Here is a 26,771-nt window from a genome sequence, read left to right on the forward strand (position 1 = left end):
GACAGAAGTCTGGCGTGTCAGAACAACCTAATCCCAAATCATATCTGGTATCTTGTGTTTGAGGAACTGTATTATCTAGAAGGAAAGGTCTCTCGGGCAGAGGCTATTCTATACTGACTGCTAGTGCATGCATATGCGACTACGTGTCTTCGTGTAATGCGAGGGGGTCATGGGCCTACCATGGTAACGGGAGCAATGAATTACTTGCACAGAGACAGAAAGGCCGGGCCCTTTGCTCTGCAGCTGGGGGGATGTTTACCTAAACCACTAGACAGGAATGTATTTTCGAGGAGCGGAGCAGATAACTTGAAGGCAAAATACAGTTTTGGCAGGCAAGCAGGCCGAGCCGGGCACCGCTCGCCGCGCAGGGAGTAAGGCAAGGGTCATGAATACAGATCCAGGCTGCAGCTTTCAGAGGCAGAAGGCAGAAAGGGCTCGATGGCAGAAATCAGGGCCTAGCTCGCGAGAGCCAGGAAAACGTGAAAAGTGCACCATGTAAAGACGGTGGCAAGGCATACTTAGGAACTGAATTATCGATCCATTCATGGTGGATCTGAAAGAAGACATGTTAACGTTGGACGCAAATGTATTTGCGTCTTCATAGCTGGTTGTGGAGGGAACATACATGTACTTGAAGCACATACATGGAGCCGTTGGGGTCTACGTTAGGGGACACAATTGACCATAAAAATTCATATTACCTCATTCCCTCCTTGTCCCCTACGGACCCTTCATGATATATCAATCTTCATTAGTCCATCTATTTGTTCATATAATATCATTTGCTCTTCCTTTTTCAGGCGGGATTTAGAATGTGAACTTGAATGGGGAATACATGATGTGGCGCACAAGCCGCAAATCGCTGGCCCACACTGCAGACATAGACAACAACTGAATACTATGAGGAGGGCTATTCCTAGGAAGGATAGGACTTTCCATCCCCAGGCTGATAACACGCTCCAGAGCCAACCGGACCAAGTCCAGGTGCCTGGATTCTGGTGTATCTGATTTGCAATCTTGTGGAGACGGGTTATGGCTCTATATACAGAAGGTGCGTTTTCTGGAATGAAAACACAGCAACTCGATCCGATGACTCTACAGGCTCCGCCCCTATCGGCCAGGATGACGTCAAGAACAAGACGATTTTGAAGAACAACAATCCGCATAGCAGACTGCTCCTCTGTTAAGTTGCCTAGGGCGGAAGTAGTTTCATTCACTACAGCTTCAAGGGTTCTGGTCAATCTACGTATCAATTTACTATTATAGGCAGCACCAAAATAGGGGAAGAAACCTTTATTGAAATCCACGTATTGCTCCCATGCTGTTTCAGTATAATCAACAATCGGGAGATCTCTCTTGGGTCTATCGTGTACTAGATGGGAGTCCCTATGATAATCAGGAGGAGCTAGGAAAACAGGTGGCAGAAGGAATGCAATGTAACAAGTACCATCCCAATCTAGAGGTAAGCGTATGTATGCTGTATGACCACAAATGAAATAGGAATGACGGGAAGCTTTGAATGTAGACTTGCCTTTATCACTGAATTCAATAACAGTGGTACATTCACTATGACCTAGGTGTACTGAACCATTCTTTCTGACACATAATTCACCTTTTACTGGTAATACTGACATAGCGGGCAAGACTGGTTCGGCTTCGGACTCAACATTCAGAATCATGAGGTTAAGTGTAAAATTACCTAATCCATATACTTCGTGTTCTAGATCGGTCCCTGTCCTTTGGGGAAGACCCTCCTTGTCAGGGAAACATACTTTATGCAAAACTGTGTTCAGGTTTCCCCATACCCAGTTGCCCTGGTAAACTACGGAATCAGAATTTAAAGAATTTATTAAACTAAACCATGCACCACAGGAACCATTGTGTGTGAACGGGTACGGAAAGAGGGGCAGAACTCCCTTGTACTTCTGATAGGGAGGGAGTCGGCCACATATCCAACAATTGGTAGCATTGCTGGTCTGATGGGAATGATGTAACATACTAATGAATGTATTGTTGCGCAGCGCAAGTCGGTAAGATAACTCGTGAGGGGGTAATTCACTGAAAGTGTGCTCGACAGTGTCATTTGAAGAAGAATGTGCACGTGTGAAAATAGGATAGTATAGGTGAAGCAATATACTTGCAGCAATAATCATAAGACTCAGAAAGAACATAATCAATAATGTCACAATGCAGTGACTACGGAGAGAATTACAATATTCACGTTTCTTGAGCTGTTTCTGTCTATCTCTCTCTCTATTGGGGTCTAACGGGTACATGTCAGAAACTTGTCTAACCGATTCACCTAGGGGAGGACTTAAACAATTAAACTGTCTGACTTGCTAGACCTCAACTTTGATTTATACTCCTGAGAAGAAGTTTTCTCTACCAGGGGGAGTTTAGTCTCTGGAAGAGGGCAGGGCTGGGAGTCAATATCTGGCGGCAGTCCATGGCATTTCTTAACGTGACTCGAGTGAAGCCAGCCCTTACGGCCCTCCACCTTCAGTGCTGTCCTTGTAGTCAATAAAACAAGCTTCGGCTCCTGCCAACGGGGCTCCAGCGGACTCCTCCTGTCGAAGTTCCTTACGAAAACATACTCTCCAGGAACGATCTTGTGTGGCTTCACCTCGGTGTTGTCGGGAAAGGCTGCAGCAACCTGTGAACGACATGATTGTAGTGCAGACATCAAGGAGGCAAGGTAATCTGTCAGCATATTACAGTCAATATCTGTGATTTTTCTCGGCAGAGGCGTCCCCCACATATTTGGTGGCCTGCCAAAGACCACCTCGTACGGGGATAGCCCTGTTCTTGAATGAGCTACCATTCTCATGTAAAAGAGTGCAACGGGTAAAGCTACTATCCAGTCTACGCCTTTCTCTCTACATATTTTAGCGAGACGAATTTTCAGGGTCTGATTGTGACGTTCCACGAGACCTGCTGCCTCGGGATGTCGGACACAGTGGAATTTCCATTGGTAGCCTAGCAGGAGTGATACCTGCTTCGTAAGTTCGGACGAGAATGGCTGACCGTTATCTGAGTACACGATACGGGGCAAACCATACCGTGGGAAGAATTCACGTACCAGCTGCTTGGCAGTGGTCGGAGCAGTGTAATCTGGGACTGGATATGCTTCTGTCCATCGGGAAAGTGCACATACAACTACGAGGACATACTTAAATCCTCGACAACGTTCCATCTGGATATAATCCATCTGGAGGACTTCAAAAGGGTAATCGGGAGGATGGAATCCACCTTGCTCTACGGGAATGCCTTTACCTGGGTTGAACTGACAACAGATCATGCAAGTACGCACTTTCTGTTTTGCTGCTGCTCGTAAATGTTTATTGAACCAAAGGTTTTGAATACTGTCTAACATGGCTTTTTCTCCTAAATGTGCTGGACTATGTACTGTGTTAATGATAACTTGAACCATGGAGTCAGGGAGAAACCATGTAGATTTTCCATTTGTCATCCATCCCTGTTCTGTCTGGATCCCTCCTAGTTCAGTCCATTTCTTGATTTCGTCTGGTGTAGCATGTGTCTGTATGTCAATTACATCTAGGGCGGGATCCTTAACTGTCATGCAATGTGTCGATGTCGGGACTATTGTCTTTGTCATTTCGGTTGTGTGAGTATGAGTCTGAGCTGTATGCTTGGCTGTTCGGTCTGCCAGGTCGTTACCCTGGGAAATGGTATCTGTGACTTTCGTATGTGCCTTACACTTCATGATGGCTATGGCTGTAGGCAAATGTATTGCTTCTAACAGAGCTTGAATGAGGGGTCCGTGCTGGATTTTGGCACCATGAGAAGTTAAAAAACCTCTTTCTTGCCAGAGAACTCCGAAGTCGTGTACAACTCCGAAGGCATAACGGGAATCTGTGTATATGTTAACTCTCTTGTTTTTGGCTCGAATACAGGCTTGAGTCAGAGCGATGAGCTCTGCTGCTTGAGCTGACAGGGTGTCAATACAATGTGTTTCTATGACTTCAGTTTCTGTCGTTACTGCATATGCGGCCACTAACTCTCCTGTACTTGTTCTCATACATGAACCATCCACATAAAGTGTCAGGTCTGGATCTGGTAATGCGGTGTCTGTCAAGTCTTGTCTGGGTTTCGTCGTAATGGTAATGACTTCAACACAATCATGTGCCAAAGGGTCTGTCTCACTTAGTGGCAAAAGTGTAGCTGGATTCAATGTATTGCAACGTCTGATTTCTATGTGTGGCTGAAACAATGTCAATTCATAACCTGTCAGTCGTGCTATAGTCAAGTGCTGAGTCTGTGTACGGTTTAAAAGAACTTCCACGGAATGTGGAACTTGTACTGTCAATTGATGTCCTAACACTATGGCATCGCTTTGTCTGATTGCTAGAGCTGTTGCTGCTACAGATTTCAAGCACGCAGGCAGAGCCTGGGCTACTGGATCTAATGTACTAGAAAAATAAGCACACGGTTTGTGTGAACCTGCTTGATCTTGGGTGAGTACTGATAATGCAGTATCTTCGCGTTCTGTGACAAAAAGTGTAAAAGGCTTGCTGTAACATGGTGTCGCTAAAACTGGTGCTTGACATAAGGCTTTCTTTAAGTCATCAAAAGCTTATGTGTGTTCCTGAGTCCAAGGGAGGACAGTCGATAACGCTGCCTCCTGTGTTGTCAACTGTATGAGTGGCTTGGCTAAGAATGCATACTGAGGGATCCATTGTCTACAGTAAGAAGTAAGGCCTATAAAAGCCTGTACCTCCTTTTGTGTCTTGGGTTGTGACATGTTTACAATTAACTGGATGCGGTCAGGTGTTAGCTGTCTCCCCCCTTTGGACACCAAGTGCCCAAGGTACACCACTTGCTGAACACAGAATTGTAGCTTCGAAGGAGACACCTTGTGTCCCTTGTCAGCCAAGAAATACAAGACTGTCAGTGATGCTTGTTCACATTCAGGTTCACTTCGGGCGGTGATCAATAGATCATCGACATACTGAAGTAGGGCAGTATTAGCAGGCATGTGGATACTGTCAAGTTGTTTTTTCAATGCTTGGCTATAGATGCTGGGGCTTTCTGTGAATCCTTGAGGTGCGCGTGCAAATTTGAAGCTTCGGCCATTTAAACAGAATCCGAACAGGTATTGGCTATCCGGATCAATGAGGACACTAAAGAAGGCGTTCTTCAGATCAATTACAGTAAAGAACGTTGCCTCAGAATCAATGGCTGTCAATAATGAAGAGATATCTGGAACCACAGGGTACTGTGGTACAATGCATTTATTTAATTCGCGTAAATCGATACCTAATCGATAAACTGGAGGTGCATTTGGATCAGTGCGTTTAAGAATCGGAATGATAGGGGAATTACAAACATTGGAGTCGGTTTCTACAACTACTCCTTGTGCAATGAGCTCGTCAATTATTTTCAGTAAAGCCACTACAGCATCTGGGGGTAACTTGTATTGTCGGATTCGTGGTAAAACAACACCTTGCTTGAGTGTAACTCGATATGGTGTAATGTGCATACAACCTACATCAGTGGGGCCTTGTGCCCATAAATGTGCAGGAACATTCTGTAATCTGGAATCAATATCTCTCAACACATAGTGACCCTTAAAGTCACGCAGAAACAATCTCACTCCTTCCGGAGAGCAGCATATTACAGCTCCTAGAGCTTTCAGTGTCTTGATACCTAATAAGTTTTCTGGACATGATTTCGTTAGCAACAAATCTGTAGTGCGTGACAACGGACCAACTGCAAGGGGAACTGGTTTTGAAACTTCATTAACAATAGGTTTTCCTGAAAATCCAAGGGAAACATTCTGTGAGCCTGAGAGGGGTGCCCCTGGAACCTCGTCGTGACTGATTGTCGTCCTGCTTGCCCCTGTATCAATCAAAAACTTTCTATCTTTCCCTAATACCTGACTATGTACATAAGGACCCTCTTGATCTACAGGAACCTCAATAAGAGGCAAGCCAACCTCCCTCTCTAGGCTGTTTCATGTGTATCGCTGATAATCGGGATAGTCAGTTTGCGCATAGTGGTACATCTGCTGGGTCGTATGTTGTGTTGCGGCAATGGGTTGTGGCTGTGGTACCGCTACGGTCTGTACTGTCTGTTGTGGAGCATGCATAGGCTGTATATTCTGTGGTACGTGTTGTTGGGCCTGGTCCTGTCTAGGTTGACGCGGCCTCTCTTTAGTTTTACCTGTGGATATATTGTGTTTCAAAACTGCACAATCGTTTACATAGTGACCTGGCTGTTTACAATAGTTACATGTCCCTTTAACAGGAGCTGCTGAATTATTGGACTGTGTCATGCCCTTTTTCTGACCGTCAGCTGAAACTGACTGAGCTACTAACATTTTCATTTTCGTGTCTTTCATACGTCTTTGTTCATGATCATGTTCTTCCCTAATTCTGTTCTGGTAGTACTGTAACATCTGTAACATTTGTGAAGGCGTGTTTGCTTGCCATGTGCTCTCGACTTTCAATACACGATTCTTAACTTGGGGCAGGGAATTCTCGACTAATTTGGATACAAAAAGATGCGGGTATGACTCGCTACTTGGTTTCAGGCCACTATTAATGATAAAACATTTCTCAAATCGGGAATAGAAATCACTAGTGTTTTCATTGTGTTTCTGTTTGCAGGCTGAGATTGCATCCCAGTCCTCCTTTTTAGTTGCTAATAAACGTGGCAAAACCTGTACTAACAATCCTGGTAATGCTTTAGTTTTATCCCCAAGCCCTAGGCCTGGGGTTCGAGTCTTTTCTTCGTTTTCTAATGCAGCCCAATCAATCTTTTGCTCTCCCACCTCCCATTCTTTTTCTTTGAGTTTCTCGTAAGTACCGGCAGGCAATAATACTTTCAATATTTTCATAATGTCGGGATAGGTATAGTCTCCCGTGAGTAACATGTCTTTTACTTCACGTGGAAACCTGCAGGGTCTTTATCATGACTAGGCACTATTTTCTTCATTTCCAATAATTCCATTTTAGTTATAGGCGTGTATACATACACACGTGTAAGGGTATCATCGGCATTCTTGACTGGATGTACTTCTCGTAAGGGATTCTGTCTGTCTATGTAGAACGTTTTCCTTTCTGGGAGCGGAGCTGAAACAAACTGTGGATTCAGGAAAGCACTATATCTGTGGCGATGTTCTAAAATTACCTTAATTAAATCGGTACCTAGGCCTCTCCATTTATTCATTAGTAACTCTACTAGTACATCAGGTAAGGGACCTGGATCAGAATGTTGGCTTTTATACAACAAAAGGAGGTGTTGTATCATGTACATACCAGCTAGTCGCTGTTCGTCTGGGGAAAGATTCAAAAATGTTTGCGCTACTGCGTCATCATTATATCTGTCGGAATTGTCAGCCCATTGTACTGCTGACCTAGCTAATTCTTGTTCATCCATGGAATTGAGTACATGGTACCCCATTCGTTCTTGAAGTATTTTATCGGTAGCCTGAAATAGATGTTCAGGCGTTCTTGGGTTTGACATAGCAGAGTGAAAAAGTCTCTTGCTTTCTGGGCGTAACGTTTTATTAAAGGATCTACCCTTACCTACATAGGCTATTCTTCCTGTATCATCTGCCTCATCATCCTGTGAGGATTCGTTCTTGTCAGCATCTCCTTCACTTTCAGCTTTCTCCTTTTCATGAAATACTGTTATTTCTTTACGGATTTTTCTGTACATGGCCTCTATGCATTTCTGTTTATCATGTTTTCCGTCTGCAATATTCTGACCCCATGTAGTTAGTACCTCCATCTCGTCTTTATTTACACCAGGCCGGTCTCGTTCTCTTATGAAACAGTTTATGAGGAATTTTAAAATCATACTTTGAGTGTCTACTTTCTGATATGCCATGGCCTCCTGAATCCTGAAAACGATATATCCTGTCTAGATAATCTGACATTCCTGGGAATAGAACTAAAAAATTTGCAGCACGTCTTACACGTATCGAGGCTAATATCATGCAACCGTCTTCGCCTGGTACTGGATCATATCTACAGTCTGTAAGAAATTCTCTAAGTTTTTCAATTGTGGTTGGTTTCGGAGTACGTTGCATTGCTTGTTCTCTAACAGTTAATCGCTGTACTGGTGGCGGGGTACGGAAACCTCCTGATGCACCTCCGGAGGCGGAGGCTTGAGCATAACCTGGCTGTAGGGTCGGTACCTGCTGTAACTGGGTTGGAACCTGACCTGTGCCAGGCCCAAAGGGATTAAGCGGATTAATAGGGGGCGCAGGAAGTGGTGGAGGAGGGGTATGCTGTTGCGGACCTGGGGGCCGACGATCAGCGGGTGGTACAGGTGCAGGTGGGACATTGGTATATTCGGGAGCTACATCGTCTAAATAGGAAGAAAGGAAAATATCGGCTGCGGTCCTGTGACGTAATTTAGTCGGAACCAATGGAGGGGGCAGATCTTTGGGTGTTTCCGGGGTCGCCTTAGGCAGGCCCTCGGCCAGGACTGGATACAATCCTGTCATAATAGCATTACTACGTCTTTCGTGTTGTTCTATTCTGACTCTCTGTCCTTCTTCTAGTAGTTCCCTTTCTTTGGCTTTTTCGGAATCCTCTTTACTTTTCTCTGCTTTTCTGAGTGCTTTCTCTGTCCGTCTGTGCGATTCTTTACGCCATAATTCAATGGCATCTTTCTGTGACTGTCTGGCTTTCTTTTTCCATAACGCTTCCTCTACTCTCATGATGCACTCGGCATCCCATGTCCCTGTAGCGGGCCATTTCTGATTATCTGCTAAATCTTTAGTGTAGTCCACCCACAAGTCGAGATATAATACGGCATCTAGGCCGTGCTTGTGGTACATAAAATATCCGGGAGTGTCCCTGGGTGGGATGGGAACAGCTTCCTCGAGTATCCCTTTCCTAGTTCCTATCTGACGTAGCTTAGAGAACAGCGGCATTGTGAACCTTGATGCTTGATACTTGATACTTACTCGGACTTGGACACAACTGATACGATAAACACAGTAATGAAGATCAAACAATCACTCATACCACGACATTAAAAACACAATTAAAACATTTCAGAACGAACAATAACTAGATAACTGGATACTGGATATACTGCTAAACAGTACAGATACACTGCTAAAACAGTGCAGACCGGGTCTGTGTACCCAAACCCGTCTTGACCGGACACAAATTAATGCACCCGTCTTGATGCAACCCCAGCAACGGTACTCACTGGGAAGCACGGAACGGAAGGCCTCGGAAACTCGACACTGGACTGGACCGGACTGGACTCGACTCGACTCGTGACGTAGGTACTTCGGAACTGGTGGGCCTCTGAACACCTCGGACCTTGCTCTCTCAGCTGGGCTCTGGTTGGGATCCTCCGCGCTCCTCACCGCCTCGTCTGGGTGTCGATCGCAGTCTCAGTCACCTCCGTTGGCCTGAGGGAGATACAGGAAATCCTGCGGGTACGCGTAAACGTCCGTCACGGCTGTGGCAGGGGCCTAGGGCTGCAACGCACCGCCGGCGCGTAAGGTGGGGGAGGGGTCCCTGTTCGGGCGCCAAATTATGTGGTAAATAAAGATTTACCTGCTGAATTTCTATGCGGTAAAGTTCAATAAACTAACTCAATCGAAAAATGAGAGGCAGAGTCCGTGGCATCTGAGTTTATAAGGGTTTTATTCCATAAAATGGAATTGGTTCGAACCAGGTATCATGTTCCATCACCACGAAGGTTCAGGAAGGGATAGACAATGCTTTATTAACAGAGTACAATATATATAGTAAATGCATATAATGGTGATGGATACAGAAGGCGTAACAGCTGAGAGAAACGAGATAAGAACACATGTGCGTAACAGAAGGCGTGCACGAGGGCGTACACGGAGGTGTGTGCTAGAAACGTCACAGAAAAGTGTCACAGGTGGGTGGATCCATAGAAGAATCCTGCAGTGTCAGCAGAAATATATGGCTTGATGCGCGCGCAGGCAACATGACGTGTGATTGACGTGGAACTGGCGGGTGAAGGGGACTTGACATTTAGCATTATATGTGGAGACAGAAGTCTGGCGTGTCAGAACAACCTAATCCCAAATCATATCTGGTATCTTGTGTTTGAGGAACTGTATTATCTAGAAGGAAAGGTCTCTCGGGCAGAGGCTATTCTATACTGACTGCTAGTGCATGCATATGCGACTACGTGTCTTCGTGTAATGCGAGGGGGTCATGGGCCTACCATGGTAACGGGAGCAATGAATTACTTGCACAGAGACAGAAAGGCCGGGCCCTTTGCTCTGCAGCTGGGGGGATGTTTACCTAAACCACTAGACAGGAATGTATTTTCGAGGAGCGGAGCAGATAATTTGAAGGCAAAATACAGTTTTGGCAGGCAAGCAGGCCGAGCCGGGCACCGCTCGCCGCGCAGGGAGTAAGGCAAGGGTCATGAATACAGATCTAGGCTGCAGCTTTCAGAGGCAGAAGGCAGAAAGGGCTCAATGGCAGAAATCAGGGCCTAGCTCGCGAGAGCCAGGAAAACGTGAAAAGTGCACCATGTAAAGACGGTGGCAAGGCATACTTAGGAACTGAATTATCGATCCATTCATGGTGGATCTGAAAGAGGACATGTTAACGTTGGACGCAAATGTATTTGCGTCTTCATAGCTGGTTGTGGAGGGAACATACATGTACTTGAAGCACATACATGGAGCCGTTGGGGTCTACGTTAGGGGACACAATTGACCATACAAATTCATATTACCTCAGTTCCACCCTCCCCAGTCTGGAACCTCAATATTGTCCTTACCAGGCTCATGGGCCCCCCATTTGAACCTCTACACAAATGTTAATTACAGTTCCTCACTTGGAAAGTAGCCTTCCTGGTAGCTATCACATCCCTCAGGAGAGTTAGTGAACTCTAGGCATTAACCATACAAGAACCATTTTTACAAATGCATCATAGTAAAGTGGTTCTTAGGTCTAACCCAACATTTCTACCCAAGGTAGTTTCTGCCTTCCACCTTAATCAGTCTGTTGAACTCACAGTTTTTTTCCCTCAACCAGACTCAGTGGCAGAACGTGCTCTTCACACACTAGACGTCAAGAGAGCGTTACTATACTACATAGAAAGAACTAAACCTTTTAAAAAGACTAAACAACTCTTTGTATCTTTCTCCCCACCTCACAAAGGCAATCCCATTTCAAAAACAGGAATTGAAGGATGGATTGTCAAGTGCATCCAAATATGCTATCTCATAGCTAAACGCACGCTAAATATTCCCCCTAGAGCTCATTCCACACGCAAACTAGGAGCTTCTATGGCATTCTTAGGGAACATTCCCCTAGATGACATCTGTAAAGCAGCAACTTGGTCTACACCACACACTGTCACTAAACACTATTGTGTAGATGTGCAAGCAAAGCAACATGCTAGTGTGGGCCAGGCTGTATTGAGAACACTTTTTCAGACCACTGCAACGGATACAGGTTGCCACCGCTAAGGAGAGAAACTGCTATATAGTCTATGCTAAAGTATACAATCTACAGCTCATATGCTTCGAACGGAAAATGCTACTTACCAGTATTCATCTGTTCTTGGCATGTAGAGCTGTAGAGTTATATACGCCCACCTACCTCCTCGGATAAGTTTTTCCGTAGCAGTATTATCTTACTTAGATACATTACACATGGACATCCTTTTCTACTTTCCTACTAATGCAATCATTCCTCTTCATGAAAATGTTAAATGGGAACAAGGAATGAGCTTTGTCACATTGGACGTAGTAGGGCTTTATACCTGCATTAACAACGATAAAGGAGAACAAGCATTAAAACACTTCTTAGGAAGCCGAAGTGCAAGTTTAATTGAGCATTCAGATATGATAGTGGAAATTAGCTCGATCATTTTGAAAAACAACTTTTTTATGTTTCAGAATGAGTGGTTTCACCAGATAAGGGGCACAGCTATGGGTTCCAGGTTTGCTCCCTCTAACGCCAACCTTTTTATGGGTTGGTTTGAGAGGGAGCATGCCTGGAGCCGCCAAGCAGCTAAATGGATGGATTGTATCCTTTTTTTGGGGCCGGTTCATTGATGATATTTTGGTACTTTGGAGAGGGACCCAACAAGACTTGAACGACTATTTTCAATTTCTGAATGTGAATGATTTTAATGTCACCTTCACAATGAACCATCAAGAATGCAAAATAGAGTTCTTGGATGTGGAACTGTTTGTAGAAGGCGATTCGATAACAAGTAAACTTTATAGAAAAGACACAGCCACAAATTCGATTTTAAGAGCTGATAGTGCTCATCCGGCATCAGTGATCAATGGGATACCATTTGGTGAAATGGTTAGAATCCGGAGAAACTGTAGCTCAGAATTCAGTTTCCAAGAGGAACTAGACAACCTTAGTAGAAGACTTAGTAATAGAGGCTACCACAATAAGATTTTGGACAGAGCCTATAATAGGGTAATGCAGGTCACAAGAGAAACTACGTTGGTACCTAAGAGTAAAACAAACATTAAGAGACCCCCTACCTTCATAACAACTTGCAATTCTCAAAAGGAGAGCATCTCTAGAATTCTCAAAGAATTGGCATTTGCTTAAGGGGGTCCCTGGATTATGTGATTGTATTGGTGATAAACCCAGGATTGTGTATAGAAGGAGTCCGACGGTAGGGAACATGATCAAGTGAAATTACATTGAACCTCAAAAGACCACCACTATTCGGTGGATGCCCACACCACCTACAGGTTTTCATATCTGTGGGTCTTGTAATATTTGCCATCAGGGTATAAACCGTAAAAAGGAATTTAGATATAACACAGAGAAAAGTTATCAGATCAAGCAATTTATTAATTGCAACAGTGTAGGGGTAATTTATGCGATCATTTGTTCATGTACCAAGGTTTATATTGGAAGTACCAAAAGAAATCTTAAAACTAGGATACAAGAGCATAAAAGAGCTATTCAGAACAAAGATCCCAAATCACCCATATCACAGCACATCATAGAGAATCATCATTCTCAAAAGGAATTTAAGTTTCATGGGATTCAAAAGGTGGAAAAGAGAATCAGGGACGGTGATTGGGAATTATAAATAAGACAACAGGAAGCCAGGTGGATTAGCCGTTGCAGAGTAGTGAGTTTGGGTCTGAATAGTGACTCGGAACTGCATTATTTTCTTTAATAGAACTTTCTTTGAGTAGACAAGTGGGTTGAGAAATGAAATAGTCAAGTATTTTTTATATACTCAGTAGACACCCATAGTATGAATTCATTACTAAACATCAAGATTTGTGTGTTAAGAGTGGTAATGTAACAGGATAGTTCAAGATGCCTATTGTCAATTGATCCTCATTTTAAGCACAAATAGACTTGAGTAAGATTAATAGACATCACCCTTGATTTTACAATTTTACAGAGTGGACTTTTGAATGAAATTGGGAAGGGTTGATAGTTGTACAATGACTCACAGGAAAGGTATTCCCATAAAACAGTATGTTCTTAAGTCATGAGAAAATTGGGAAATTGTGAGATTAGATAAGGAGAGCAGATTTTTTGTCTCGGATGTTGAAGTGTATGTTGAAATTGTGAATAAGAAGATGAGTATATGGAATAATGTAACATTAGATTTGACTGAAGTTGGCACACCGTGTATTCACCCTAGATACAGTAATAATTGCCATTACTGACAGCATGCCTAGAACGGTATGGTGAAGTTTTGATTTCAATTGAATTGTTCGACCTATCTTGGACGATACAATATAAAGAATCATCTTTGATACGCTTAACCCGTAATTGTTATATAATACTTTTTTGGATTGGAAGGCTTTTTGATCTTCGGGCTAACGGACTTAGAAAGATCACAATACAACAGGAAACTGAGTGTAAGGTTTCTGGGAGCATGAGTACCGGGTTAGCGTTTCACACGCCAGCCGAATCATTAGAATATTGTTTAAGAAATACTGGGATCGGATTGGTGTAGAAGAGCAAACCGGAAACGTTACATAGTATTTCCGGTTTTGTTTTGGTTGAAGACAGCACAGGGCCGCGATGACTCCATGTCAATAATAGTGCGGAATGATGAGAGAACCTGTTAACAACAGTTTAATTAAGCGGTAAACAATTCCGTGTGAAAAAGAATGTGGACCATAGAGGAAACCGGGTTGAAACAGTATGACAGAGCCAAAAACAGGGCTTTGTGATTGGTTAAGAAGGGGTATAAATAATAGAACAGGGGCAGCTTGTCGTTATAGCGGGATTCATCGCATTGGCTGTCGAGAAGGATAGACGTTACGTCCAAATGGGAATTTTGAAGGTGAGACTTTGGGCGAGTAAGGGTGGCATCATTACAGAGGTCCTGAAGAGTCATTGTCATTAATAGAATCCTCGTGTTTTTGGATTCTCTCAGGCTATTGCGACATGATATTCATTTATTGGTGAATTTTGAAGGACAAACAATTAATTGAGGAATAGGAATTTGAAAACGAGGTGAACAGTTGTTGGTGAGGGGATTAAAAGGTAAATAAGTTGATTTCATTAGGTTTATATTCGTAGTTTTAAAATTGAAAACAGTGAATTTTAATTATAATTTTGTGTGTCTTGGGTGTTTTCTAGAGTACCTCGACTTAAATGGGTTCACGAAAATCGTGTGGAGTGACTGGAGAACCGCTACTAATTTGGTTTATTTTGGATGTTTAATAAACAAGGTGAGAATAGATTCCACACTAATACATCCATTAATGTGAGTCTGGAGTAACTTTGACTTGTCTAGCAGTATCAATGGATATTTATTTAAATGATAGATTTTATATTTTATTCTTTTGATAGCAATATTGAATGCATAAGGCAGGAACATATGAAAGGAATATGCAATATACTGGGAAGCTGTGTAGCATTCCTAATAAATAGGTGAGTGTTAGAGATGGACATTGTATAGGATCTAAAGGATTATTAGAAGAGATATAAACTCTAAAATGAGTTTTCTTTTCCATTCTTTTCATTTTGTAAATAGAATATAGGTATTGATGAAGCATTTCTCCAATTTTGAATATTGTTTTGACGTTTACTTTTGTCTTGGAACTCACTTGAAACTCAAGGTGAGATTTTGGAAAATACACAATATTTGTATTAACCTAGTGACAGTGGATGTCGTAACGATTCAGAAGGGGGTTCTGCTATGTAAAGTTGTGGATAAGAATATAGATTTGAATATAGGCAGGAACTTGGACAAAGAATGGAATAAGGCAGGCTGTTCTTTGTGGTATAATCATATGTAGACAGGCATATAGGCAGGCGGATTGAGACGTGAGAATAAGGTGATTCAATTGGAGTATTGGTATTATAATGGATACTTTTCTGTTCTTATTTCACAGCCCTGATGATGTCCCAGAAGGGACGAAACGCGTAGGTTGTAGCTGTAGAATTGTGGCATTTGTGAAAATAGTGTGAATAGCTGTAAAGCGGATTTGTTCTTCGACTTTAATATATGCTACATGTGAGAAGTTGGCCTGATATATGATGTCTCCAATTCTGGGGGCACCTTGTATCAGTCCAAACAACCCTTATGGTGTCTGGTTGTAAGTCAACCTTATTAGACAAGCTATCCTAATGGTAGCATGGACTAAGCAGCCTTAAAGGCTCAACTTAAGAGGTCGTGTTAAGCGAGCTGTTTTACCAATCACAATCCTGTAATATCAAATGAAAGGACACCACACAAGTTATATATTATAAAAATATATGTATTTATTACTAGAATAATCCTCTATACTCTTTATGAGTCTAGAGGCACAAGCGTTTAAACAAAAGCACAGTTAAACATATGAAAGTTGCACAATTATGGATGAGGCCGGGGGGCCACGCAAACCATATATTAAAATAGTGGTATAAGAGACACCAATTGAACAGTGGTTAGGCCTAGGGCCTAGGGAATCGCTGGGACCAATCGGGACTAGCAATGCTGAAGTCGGGAAAAGCCCGCGGGAATCGGGTGCAGCGCTTAAAGCACACGCATGCACCAATGCAATGTCAATGGTGCGTAAAAGTTACAAAGTTACTGTTTAAGGAACCTTCCGACTGACCTAGAAGGACAAAACTTTAGACACATACACTAGAGGTGTGTACCAGTGTAGGAACACTGGCGTTGCTGAGTTACCTCACCCACAGGAAGCGGGTGCACAGGTGCGAAGTAGTGTTGGGTTTCGTCACGCAGGTCGATGGTGCCTGAAGATGAAGATGCTGCAGGCGTCGGGAGGAGAAGTGTCCGGTGTGATCCAAGGGTGGATCGAAGATGTAGAGTACCTGAAAGCAGAGGGGACAGAGTCTGGGTCACTCAGCAGTGACCAGGGTGGAACCAGGAAGGAACCAGGCAATGTCGGGCGCAATCAGGTGGTTGTCGAGAAGCTTGTCTCCGCTGCCACGTGGACTCTGGGGCACTGAGGATGTCCAGGAGTGGACCACGAGCTGTTCCACGAAGGCTCTCGCTGTCGGCGGTGTCGGCTTCCGGATTGGAGCAAACAAACCTTGGCAAGCGCAATCCACGCAGGACTGGAAGATCGCTTCTTTCTCGGACTAGCAAAGTCAGAGAGGGTGCTCCTTTTCAGGGGAGCGAGGGCCAGTCCAGAGCAACCAGACTGGTGGTGTAAATTCGAAGGTTCGTCGGTACTGGGGCCACAAGCCAACGGGCAAGTGACCGGACCAACGCGTTGAGCCAAAAGTTGTAGAAGGGCCCCACGTAGCACTCGGTGAGTGTAAAGGGGTGAGCTTCAGTGCAGGAGTGGCTCAGGGCTGGGGCTTCTCAAACCCCAATGCACGGCTTCGAGGATGCCTCAGGAGCTGCACGGTCAGCGCCTCGTGGTCTTTCCAATATGGCCGGGCCCCACGCTTCAGGTCGCCTCCACGGGTCTCAGCTTTGCAGGGACTGTGGATCGGGCTGTTAGAAGGCAGGAACGCTGGGTCTTGTTGAACTCTGTCGCTCGAGTTCCAGCGGGAACTGCAACAAAGCAAACGTTGAGGTGCTGGATGGTGCCTGTTTGCACAGGGTGGTCAATCCTTGATCACAAGGGAGATTCTCCAGTCTTCTACGTCGAGTAGGATGTCGAAGGGTCCAGAGTTTCGTTTCATAAGTTTCAGTCAGGATATTCTGAATGCTTGGGCATTGCTCCCACTCTTATACCAATCTGGTGGGCTGGATTACCTGCTAGGTCCCTCCTATGGGTGGGACCCAGGAAGTGGGTGGTTACACCCCTTTCCCTTTGTCCAGGGTCGCGCTGGGACTGGGGCTGGTGAGCCCCAGAACCGGTTTGACCGGATTATGCAAGGGGAAGCCTTGTGCTCCCCAGGCACTGTCTGGTTTCTTTCAAACCTCCCTGCTACAAGCCACTATCTCCTGTCTGGGGTGGTGTGACACCTCCCCGCGACAGGAAACCCTTTGACCAGGCCTCCTCGGCTGAGTTTCGGTCAGCAGCAGGAGGTCAGACTCGTGTCTGTGGCAGAAGCGTCCATTTTGTGATGCTGAGGCTCTTTTAAAAATCAACCGCGTTTCAGTAAAGTAACATGTCTTCTCCCTCTAGAAGGGTGGAATGCTACCCCCGTCGCCAGGACTGGTGAGGGGGTAGTATTCCAAAATGTATGACATCAAACACGACATGTTTTGATAATGTCAAACCAAAGTTAGCACATAACCGCGATGGATTATAATGCACTTAATAGTGTATGGTATGGCATTATCCCGGAACAGCTTAGGGAATTGGTCCCGACATCTGCAGACAGGCTCAGCTCATGCTAGAGCTCCATCTCACATAAAACCAAGCACTCTGCCTCCAGGATTGTTAAGGCCTGCTATAGGAGTGACTTATAGGTATATATGTGTCCAGATATAGGTTTAGATATAGGTATACTATATCTAAGCAAGGGGTGATTACACCACCTTACCCCAGCTGAGTGATCAGCCAGTTGTGTCGATTTAAGTACCAGCCAGGGTTGGCAAAAGATATGCTGCAGCCCCTGGTAGGCCTTGTTGGCACCTATGCCCTGAGCACCTATAGTGCATGGTACAGGGGCTGACAAGGAGTCCAGTTCCAATTGGGTTATGTACCTATAGTACATGTATGTGAATTTAGAGAGAGAACAGCAGGCTGTGGGTCTGATTAGCAGGCCCACAGCCACATTAAGTCGAAAACCAGTGAAGCAAAAAGCAAAAATTTGGGGTGACCATAGGATAGCAGACCCTACTCTCCTACACTACACAATAAAATAATTAAAGACAACATTGAAGAACAAGGCCTGCAGTGAATTTTGTCATGTCAATGTTTGAATAATTGAATAACTTTATGTACGATATTGATGTTTACACAGACGCTCCCTTTTATAGTGTGTGTTTTAAGGTTGTTGTGGCTTCTACAGTGGGCTGCGGAAAGTAGAGCGTCAAATCTTCAACTTAAGTCTTAAAAGGTGAATTGTATGTGACAAATTTCTCACTGTGCACACAAGAGTGAACCCCTCACCGTGTCAGGAATTAGTTTTCTTTTTACATTACACTTCAATCCGCAGCCAAAAGAGCTAGAAACCTACATTCTAACTTTTATCTGAATACTTGTACATTTGAAAAGAATGATTTCTTTTTATGCAGCCTGGGGCCATCAACTACAATAGTCTGCTGCTTGCACCAGGTGGTCGATTGATGAGCTGGGGTGAAGAAAGTAGTGAAGGCAGAGGAGCTAAGCCTTCAGAACCAGGTAATCCTCCAGAGCCATCTCACGTAGCTTGTTTAAAGAAATGGAACAATGGCCCGGATGTAATCAGCATGCATATATTTTTTTAAAAGGAGTCTTGTTCCCTGGTCTGAGACATTGCGGCACTGTTTGTGTCCCATTCATAAATCACGCTTTGCTGTGGCACAGGATAACAATACATTCCAACCACACAGGACCTCGGGCAGTGGTTTGCAGACTTTTTAATATACTTGAGAACTTGAGTTGGAATGCTTGATGCTTCATGGTTCACTAATACTACGGCTTTTGGCACCATCAACATATGTTTTGTGACTTGGTGTTACTAGTACTCCGATTAAGATGGCACTACACCCTTGAAGTAAGAGATCTATATGTATGTTTGCACTTTTGCAAGGCATGCACAGATGGGTCTCTTCACAGTTCTTGGCCTGTTGATCATGTAGTGTCGCAACTCATTAATAATTTTTTTATTGCTTAGCTCCTGAGCCTAGACGTCCTGGAACAAGCACTTTAAACAGGTTTTCAGCACTTCAACAACCACCCTCTGACCGAGATCCTGGTAGAGTGATTCAGCGGTAAGTGTTTTGCCATTTTAAAATGTCAACATGAGGAAACATATTGTAGAGTATGGAAAAGTCATTTGAGACTGTATTAAAAGTATAGATTTATCTTCTGTTCTGAACAGTGGAATAGTTTTAGAGGGCTTAAGATCTGCCAGATTTATTTTCTCTTGAAAAGTGACAGCAGTTGAAGAATGCTTTGAACTTTTGTAGGAAAGTGGGTTTCTGTTGGAGTAACCCCCCCCCCCCCCCACACACACACACTTATTGCCATACTACTGATGCACTTTTGACTTGATGTGCCCTGTGTCCCTGCCAATCAGGTTCCTAGGGCCTTTGTTCTTTCCCAAAAACTAACCCAATTGGCATCTCTGGCCACAGGTCAGCACCTGGAAAATGGCACCACAGGTACCCAGGGCACTGTGACCAGGGAAGACCTCTAAGGGCTACAGCACTTATGTTGCCACCCTTAGAGGCCCTTTACACACACACACACACTGCCTTTGCAGGCTGCATGTTTTGGTGCTGAACAAAGTGAAGAGTCGACATGGAACACATTCCTGTGTTCCAAGTCTGCAACCCACTGCCCTGGCATAGATTAGTCACCCCTCTAGCTGGGTGCCTTATACCAGTCATGAGGGTACAGGTGCAAGTGCCCTGTACCCCTACAGTGTCTAAGTCCATTCTTAGACATTGTAAGTGCAGTGCTGCCATTAAGAGTATATGGTGCTGGGAGCTTGCCAGTACGAACTCTACAGCACCATATTGGCTACACTGAAAACCGGGAAGTTTGGTATCAAACTTCTCAGCACATTAAACCCACACTGATGCCAGTGTGCGATTTATTGAAAAATGCACACAGAGGGAATCTTTGAGATGCCCCCTTGAAAAACAGCCAGCCTCTGGTGGGTTCCCTGACTGGTACACACCAGCCTGCCACCACAAGACATGTTTCTGGACCCATGGGGTAGGAGCCTTCGCTCCCTGAGCCCAGAAACAAAGCCTTTCCTGGGCAGAGGTGTTCACACCTCCCCCAGACCAGGAGGAGCCATCCGTGCCAGGGGAGCTTCAAAGGCCTGGCAGCCCCAGCCATCCCTCAGGTGGGGGAGGCGAGGAGAAGCCCTCTCTTCAGTGCCCGCCATCTTGCAGATGGCAGGCACTCCCCAATCAGGATTAGTGAATGTGCTCACTCCCCCACGTTGGGTGAGCACACCAAGGGTGTAGTCACCCTAAGATGAGTAGCCCATTGGCTCGTGACCTCGAGACCCCTTCAACGCCCCCTAAATACAGTATTTAGGGGAAAGCCCTGAACCAAGAAGGCAGATTCCCGCAACCTAAGAAGAAAAAGGACGAAAGAAGATGCCCAGCAGAGGAGACTGCAATAAACAACTGACTTGGCCCCAGCCCTACCAGCCCGTCTGCAGTTTCCAGAGATTCTGCGCCAAAAATCGTCTTGTTCTGCAGCCAGCGACCTCCAGAACCACTGGGATGACTGATTGCCTTCAACAAAGACAGGATCTCCTGTGAACAGGGGCTCTGTTCAGGAGAAACTCCAAAGAAAGACTCAAAGCCTGCTGAGGAAAAAGAAACCCGACGCCTGGAACCACCACTGCACCCGCCACCTACGCCCTGAGTTCGAGTGGCCCACCGGTCCCAGCGAAGTCCCCCAGCGCTCCAGAGTCTAAGTCCACCGTGGGTTGACCCCTCGAGGACTCCCCGACTTTGCCTGCAGCCTCTGCACGAAGACCCCCCCCAACCCCAACTGCGAGTGACCCGGTAAGGTGAAATCAGACCTCAAAAGACACCCCTGCATCCAGCTACCCTGCTCCCTGGAGAAAAGAACCCAAGGTGCACCTACGTCCCTGAGCCCTCCAACTTACCTGCCTAGCTGTTGGTTCCTCCTGGACCGAGCCTGCAACTGAAAACCAAAACCAAAAATCCCCATTGAAAACAACAGGGCACCCAACGCCAAATCAACACCCTGCACCCAGCCGCCCCTGCACCGCTGCGGGTGCACTTTGTGTGCTAAACCAGATCCCCCTTGGCCCTGAGCCTAATACCAGGAGCTCGGCTCCCACAAAATTGTGGTCTGCTCGTTAGCAGCCACCAACCAAAGGCCTCCTATCCCCCATTGAATAACATTGGGCCTCAGCACTCAGCACGCGGCCATCCTAGTGCCGCTGAGGCTGTAATGAGAGTGCATCCCTGACCCTGGAGGACCCCTGAGTCTACCTCCAGAACCCTTAACTCCCACTACCGAATACTTACCCTAAAACCGATAACACTATGTTCAAGACGTACGATCCGTAGATCATATCCTGTGCATAGATCGCCATCTAGTGTTGGGTCCGGATGTTTGCACTTTTTCTTTGAAGAAGTCTTTCCAGTCACAAGGTAGGTGACTCCTCCTTTCGGAGATGGTGCGCATGGGCATTGTTAGATTGTTTTTTTTTTGCCATTGGGTTTGGACGTTTATCATTGCACTCCGGTTCAACACCGTTCCTCTGGCTTCCCTCGGTGCCCAACTTACTCACCCTCAACGGTATTGTTTTCGACCGCGCCTCCCTTTCTATCGCGTATCGTAATAACTTAAAATAATCTTTCAAACGGAAAGTTCGTGGAAGGCCGTCAGAATCCCATATCAAAATCAGGTATTGCAAAGTGGATAGTCAAGTGCATTCAAATATGCTATGCAAAAGCCAAACAAACGTTGACAGTTCCCCCTAGAGCAGGCTCTACACGCAAACTGGGGGCTTCTATGTCATTCTTAGGAAATATGCCCATAGATGACATATGCAAAGCTGCAACATGGTCTACACTCACACATTCACAAAACACTATTGTTTAAATGTGTTAGCAACACAACAAGCTACAGTGCGCCAGGCAGTTTTACGTACACTATTTCAGACCACTGCAACAGCTACAGGTTAGCCTCCGCTATGGGAGATAACTGCTACATAGTCTATGCACAGCATATGATCTACAGCTCATATGCCTCGAACGGAAAATGCTACTTACCCAGTATGCATCTGTTCTTGCCATATAGAGCTATAGAGTCATATGCGCCCACCCGCCTCCCCGGATACCTATAACATCTTACTTAGATGAATGCATTCATGGACATCTCCTTTTACTACTCTTTCTAACTCAATTATCGCCCTCTGCGGGAAAACAATATAACAATGGAGTTGATGCCCATGCACACAATCACCGAAAGGAGGAGTCACCTACCTCGTGACTGGAAAAGACTTCTTCGAACAAAAACGAAGTGCAAACATCCGGACCCAACACTAGGTGGCGATCTATGCCCAGCATATGACTCTACAGCTCTATATGCCAAGAACAGATACATACTGGGTAAGTAGCATTTTCCTTTCCTCCATAGAATAACATTGACTGTTTTTCATGGAAATAATTTAGGTGTGGAGTTTGAAATCTAAGTAAAATCTTTACAATTGTACTATTTAACCAAAACGGTTTTACTTGCCTGTTTACATGAAATGTCCTAGAGTAGTATCGAGGCATACTACTCGGAGTAAGAAAAGTAATCTAAAAAGTAACTTACCTGGTATTTTACTGTAAAGCCCATTCAAGTCTATGTACTGTATTTACAAAGTATTGCATTTCTCTGCAACCATACTGTAAGTCAAAGCAAAGTGCATATACAATTACAAATTCAAACTGTTTACAAACTGCATTACTACTGTAAAGTTTTTATCGCTCACCTGTGCCAGGCTTGCTTGGTTCTAGAAAATAAAATACCGGAAGAATATTTTTTATACAAAAACAATTGGTCTGTAGTTCAGTGTTTGACTGTGAATTCAATTGCTGACTAAGTGTGTACAACAAATGCTTAACATTGTCCTCTAATACCGCCTTACTTCTCGACCACATTACCACAAATAGAGAGTAAGGTGCTATCTACTTTTACCTCTGCCTACCTTTGGGGTTCCACTGCACTCTGTGCACACTATACCTCACTTTGGTATAGTATATACAGAGCCAGCTTCCTACAACTTCAAAGGCCTTTATTGCAGTTCATAAAAACACTTTTGTATTTCGCCGCTATCCAGAGACTGCTTTTAAAGAACAAAAACAAGGATACATATGGCATATAATTACCTCTTTTTCAACTCTTCCTTTTAAACTTGAGCTGAAGCAAAGTCTTGATGCACAGTGCTGCTGTACTGAACCGGACACCTCATTAGCAAGTGTTCCTTTGAATTATCAGCACTGAACTCTTCACTGAATGCTTTTACCCCCTTTAAGAACAGTTGCTGTTTTTCCCCTATTTTTAGCACCCTATAAAGATTAATTGCTAAGCAGTAGCTATTCTCTCTGCAGTCTTCACATAGTTGTCCAATGCCACAATACTTCCTTTCGACTGGTTCCTTAGCTTGCAACTTCCGACCAAGATTTGAACATTGCATTAGTTTCTTCTGTGTAGGTTCAGAGCACACTGATGTGCTATGTCGGTGAAGTTATCACTTGTGTGAAGACAGCCTCTTTCAATAGCACGTAATTCACAAAAATCTTCATCCAGTTGGTATTGAGCCATATATAAAAGTGAGTGCTATTCATGCCTACCATTTGTAATCTCATCTATCCGCACATACATCAGTGTTCTCTTTACTCAAACAAACAGCTCCAGTTGTGAACGATTGGACAAGGACCGTGACCGTGGAGACCGGCGCGACCATGACCATGGAGACCGGTTTGAGCGCCTGGAGTGTGGTGGTGAGTGGAGTGATCGCTTCGACAGAAGTGAAAAGGTTGACAGATTTGAGAGGCCCGGGGCTAATGGAGAGGTTAGACCGGATGGATGAAAATAGACCAACAGTCACAAAACTAAGCTATAGCAAAGAAACAGAGGACCATAGCAGAGAGCGTGAGGCTAGAATTCCACAGGAAGCAGTGAGGAAGGTGCCTAGTGTAACAGAGCAGAGAGACCGCAGGAAGGAAGTTGGTAAGTATGGGTCATCCTGGGTGAGGCGTGATATCAGTTTCATCATTTACTGTACAATATGGAGTATGTAGAGTTTGCTTGGTTTATTTAGATTGAAAAGGAGAGTGGTGGCCCGGAAGGGGTCACCAAGTATGAACAGGTCTACTCCCATCTACCAACCTATTTGAAAGTACTAGCGTGACCTCTTACTAATAATCTTTGAAAGTGTTACGGTTACAGTAACTCTTATCGCTTTGTTTTCACATTGTAAGTTGCCTTTGCATATGCTTACTATCTAAAATCACAAACAGAGCCTACCGTGGTACACATGGAGAAAAGAAAGTGGCTGTACATAATGTGAATTGTGGGAAATGAAGTTTTTTCCTGTTTGATTCAAACATTTTGATGGCGAAGTTGCTGGTTCCCTTCCAGCTGATAAGTCCTTCTGCCATTTGAAGTGAGCTATTGCTGGGCACGACCCTTTTTTAGGTCTCGCCAAGGCAGCATATGTTCTGTTTCTTTCAAACTTTTTGTTTTCTAACAGTAGATTTAGAGGCCTTAGAGTTGCCTCATTCTCACCCATGTGCTTGCTTCTTATTGGTCAGCTGCCCTGGGTTTCCTTCCTCTTCACGTGTTTCTCCCTCACTTGAAGTGTGGGTGCTTTACTTGTGTCCTTCCAGGGCTCATTTTTTAGGCGCTACTTTTTCTTTGTGTTTAAGCATTCTACCAGAGTGTCTTTTTCAGCTGCCTGCCTTGTGTACTTCCCCCACCTCTTTCTCCTGCCTGCCCTCGTCTGTATTACTTGCAGTTGTCCGTCTTCTTCCCCTGTGTCACCTGCCCACCCCTGCCAGGTTGTTATCCATGTTGTTGCCTGCCGGCACCCACCCTCCCTAATTCCATTGTCCGTGTACTTGCTCCCAGTCCCTCCATCCTCCGTTGTCCTTTGCTCCCTCGGTTGACCCTCCCTCTTATTTTGCCTGCCACCTTCTGCGTTATCTCCCACCTCCCACACCGCAATAAACAATCAAGCATTTGCAATGTAATCGGTCTCGCCTTTGGGACCTTATAAATATTTAGCCGTGCAGCAGATTATTGTGGGTACAGCAACATTTATTGTTCTACTGTGCCGGACATAATGGAGTCTCGCACTACCAGCAGTAGCATAAGTAATTAAAGAAAATGCACGAAGCAGGGAAAGGGTGCAGTACCATACATAGGCTGTTACTAGGTGTCCCTTGGGACCTCTTTTAGCCACATAAGGTACTGAACCCTGAAATCTTGATGAATCCAACACATCCCCAGTGGCCTTTTGTTCACCCAAGTCCAGGTCTTGGCAGGAACCATGAAAAGGCTTAATTATACCACTGGCACAAACAGTCTCCCATGCAAGAGAATGCTTTTTTAAAAACTATTGCGCAGCAGGAAAAGAGCAAAAGGGTGTCCATATGTTTTTATGTATTCGTATCTCTTACGATAATGGAGATGTTACAGTCCGAACTTTAATTTTAACATTTACTGCTTGACCATTTAAACTGATTGGCGATCAGAGGGGGTGGAGTGTAGAGGGAATACAAAATAAATCATCAGCTGGGTGCATTTTTACGTAGTGATGTATATTGTGAAAGGAATGCCTCAATGCCATTTACTTTTAAAAAGCAGCGGAAGAACAGGGAGAGCAGGCTGTATGCTTGGGAGAAGCAGAGTATATACCTAGGAACAAAGGAAGTGCGCTGCTGGAGCCAACACTAGGCAGAAGCGCACTCCCGCTTGCCGCCTTCTAACTTTAGTGAAAACTGGCTTCCTGTCTCCTGAGGTGCACTGAGCTCCAGTCAAGGGGTCTGAGAAGGAAGGACAGCTACATTGGACCTCATCATTGCAAAATCAAACATCATCCTACTGGAATCCATCACCCCTTGCGACTGGTCTGATCATTATTCCATCCTCTTCTCCAGCAATATCAAAGCCGTTCAAAAAAGGAGTCAACCCTCAAAATCAAGGCAATTGAAACGGAATCTACAAAACATCAATCACATCTCCTTGGTAAACCAATGCAACTCCGCTTTGACCCTCATGACAGATATAACTGATGTACATGACCTTACAACCTTCTACAATGACACGATGCTCGAAACTCTGGACTCCATAGCGCCGTTACAGGAAAAAAATATCTCCTCTAAGATTTCCAAGCCCTGGTTCAATGAAGATCTGAACTTGGAGCGTAGACAGCTAAGAGCTACTGAACGTCTTTGGAAATCGGCTCCTAACACTGACAACCTGGAGCTCCTTAGAAGGTTACGGAATTCTTACAATAGGAAGATTCTTAAGGCAAAGGCAGACTTTTTCCGAACTCAGCTGAACCAAGCTAGCAACCGTCCAAAAAAACTCTTTGAAATCGTCAAGCATCAATCATGCAATACAACTAACCATAGTGAGCTAAATGATCTGGCCACACCTACTTGTGACGTGCTTGCCAATTTCTTTCATGAAAAGACTAGGGCTATTGAGCTAGACATCCAATCAAAGTTGGCCCCCCCCTCAACCCATGGCACAAGATCCCAAATTGGGCGCTTTATTT

At 44.6% G+C, this 26,771-nt stretch overlaps 1 protein-coding gene across 1 annotated transcript in view; it reads left to right on the forward strand.

Annotated features, from left to right (window-relative positions):
- LOC147665934 (eukaryotic translation initiation factor 4 gamma 1-like) overlaps positions 1-26,771 on the forward strand; it is a 152,832-nt gene that overhangs the window by 14,362 nt on the left and 111,699 nt on the right. The window contains exons 5-7 of the mRNA XM_086949400.1: positions 18,589-18,694; positions 19,170-19,266; positions 23,897-23,988. Of these exons, the coding sequence (XP_086805526.1) occupies positions 18,589-18,694; positions 19,170-19,266; positions 23,897-23,988 (295 nt within the window). The remainder of the gene's footprint in view (positions 1-18,588; positions 18,695-19,169; positions 19,267-23,896; positions 23,989-26,771) is intronic.

This window comes from Lissotriton vulgaris, unplaced genomic scaffold, assembly GCF_964263255.1.
Source record: "Lissotriton vulgaris unplaced genomic scaffold, aLisVul1.2 SCAFFOLD_3690, whole genome shotgun sequence".
Classification (NCBI taxonomy): Eukaryota; Metazoa; Chordata; class Amphibia; order Caudata; family Salamandridae; genus Lissotriton; species Lissotriton vulgaris.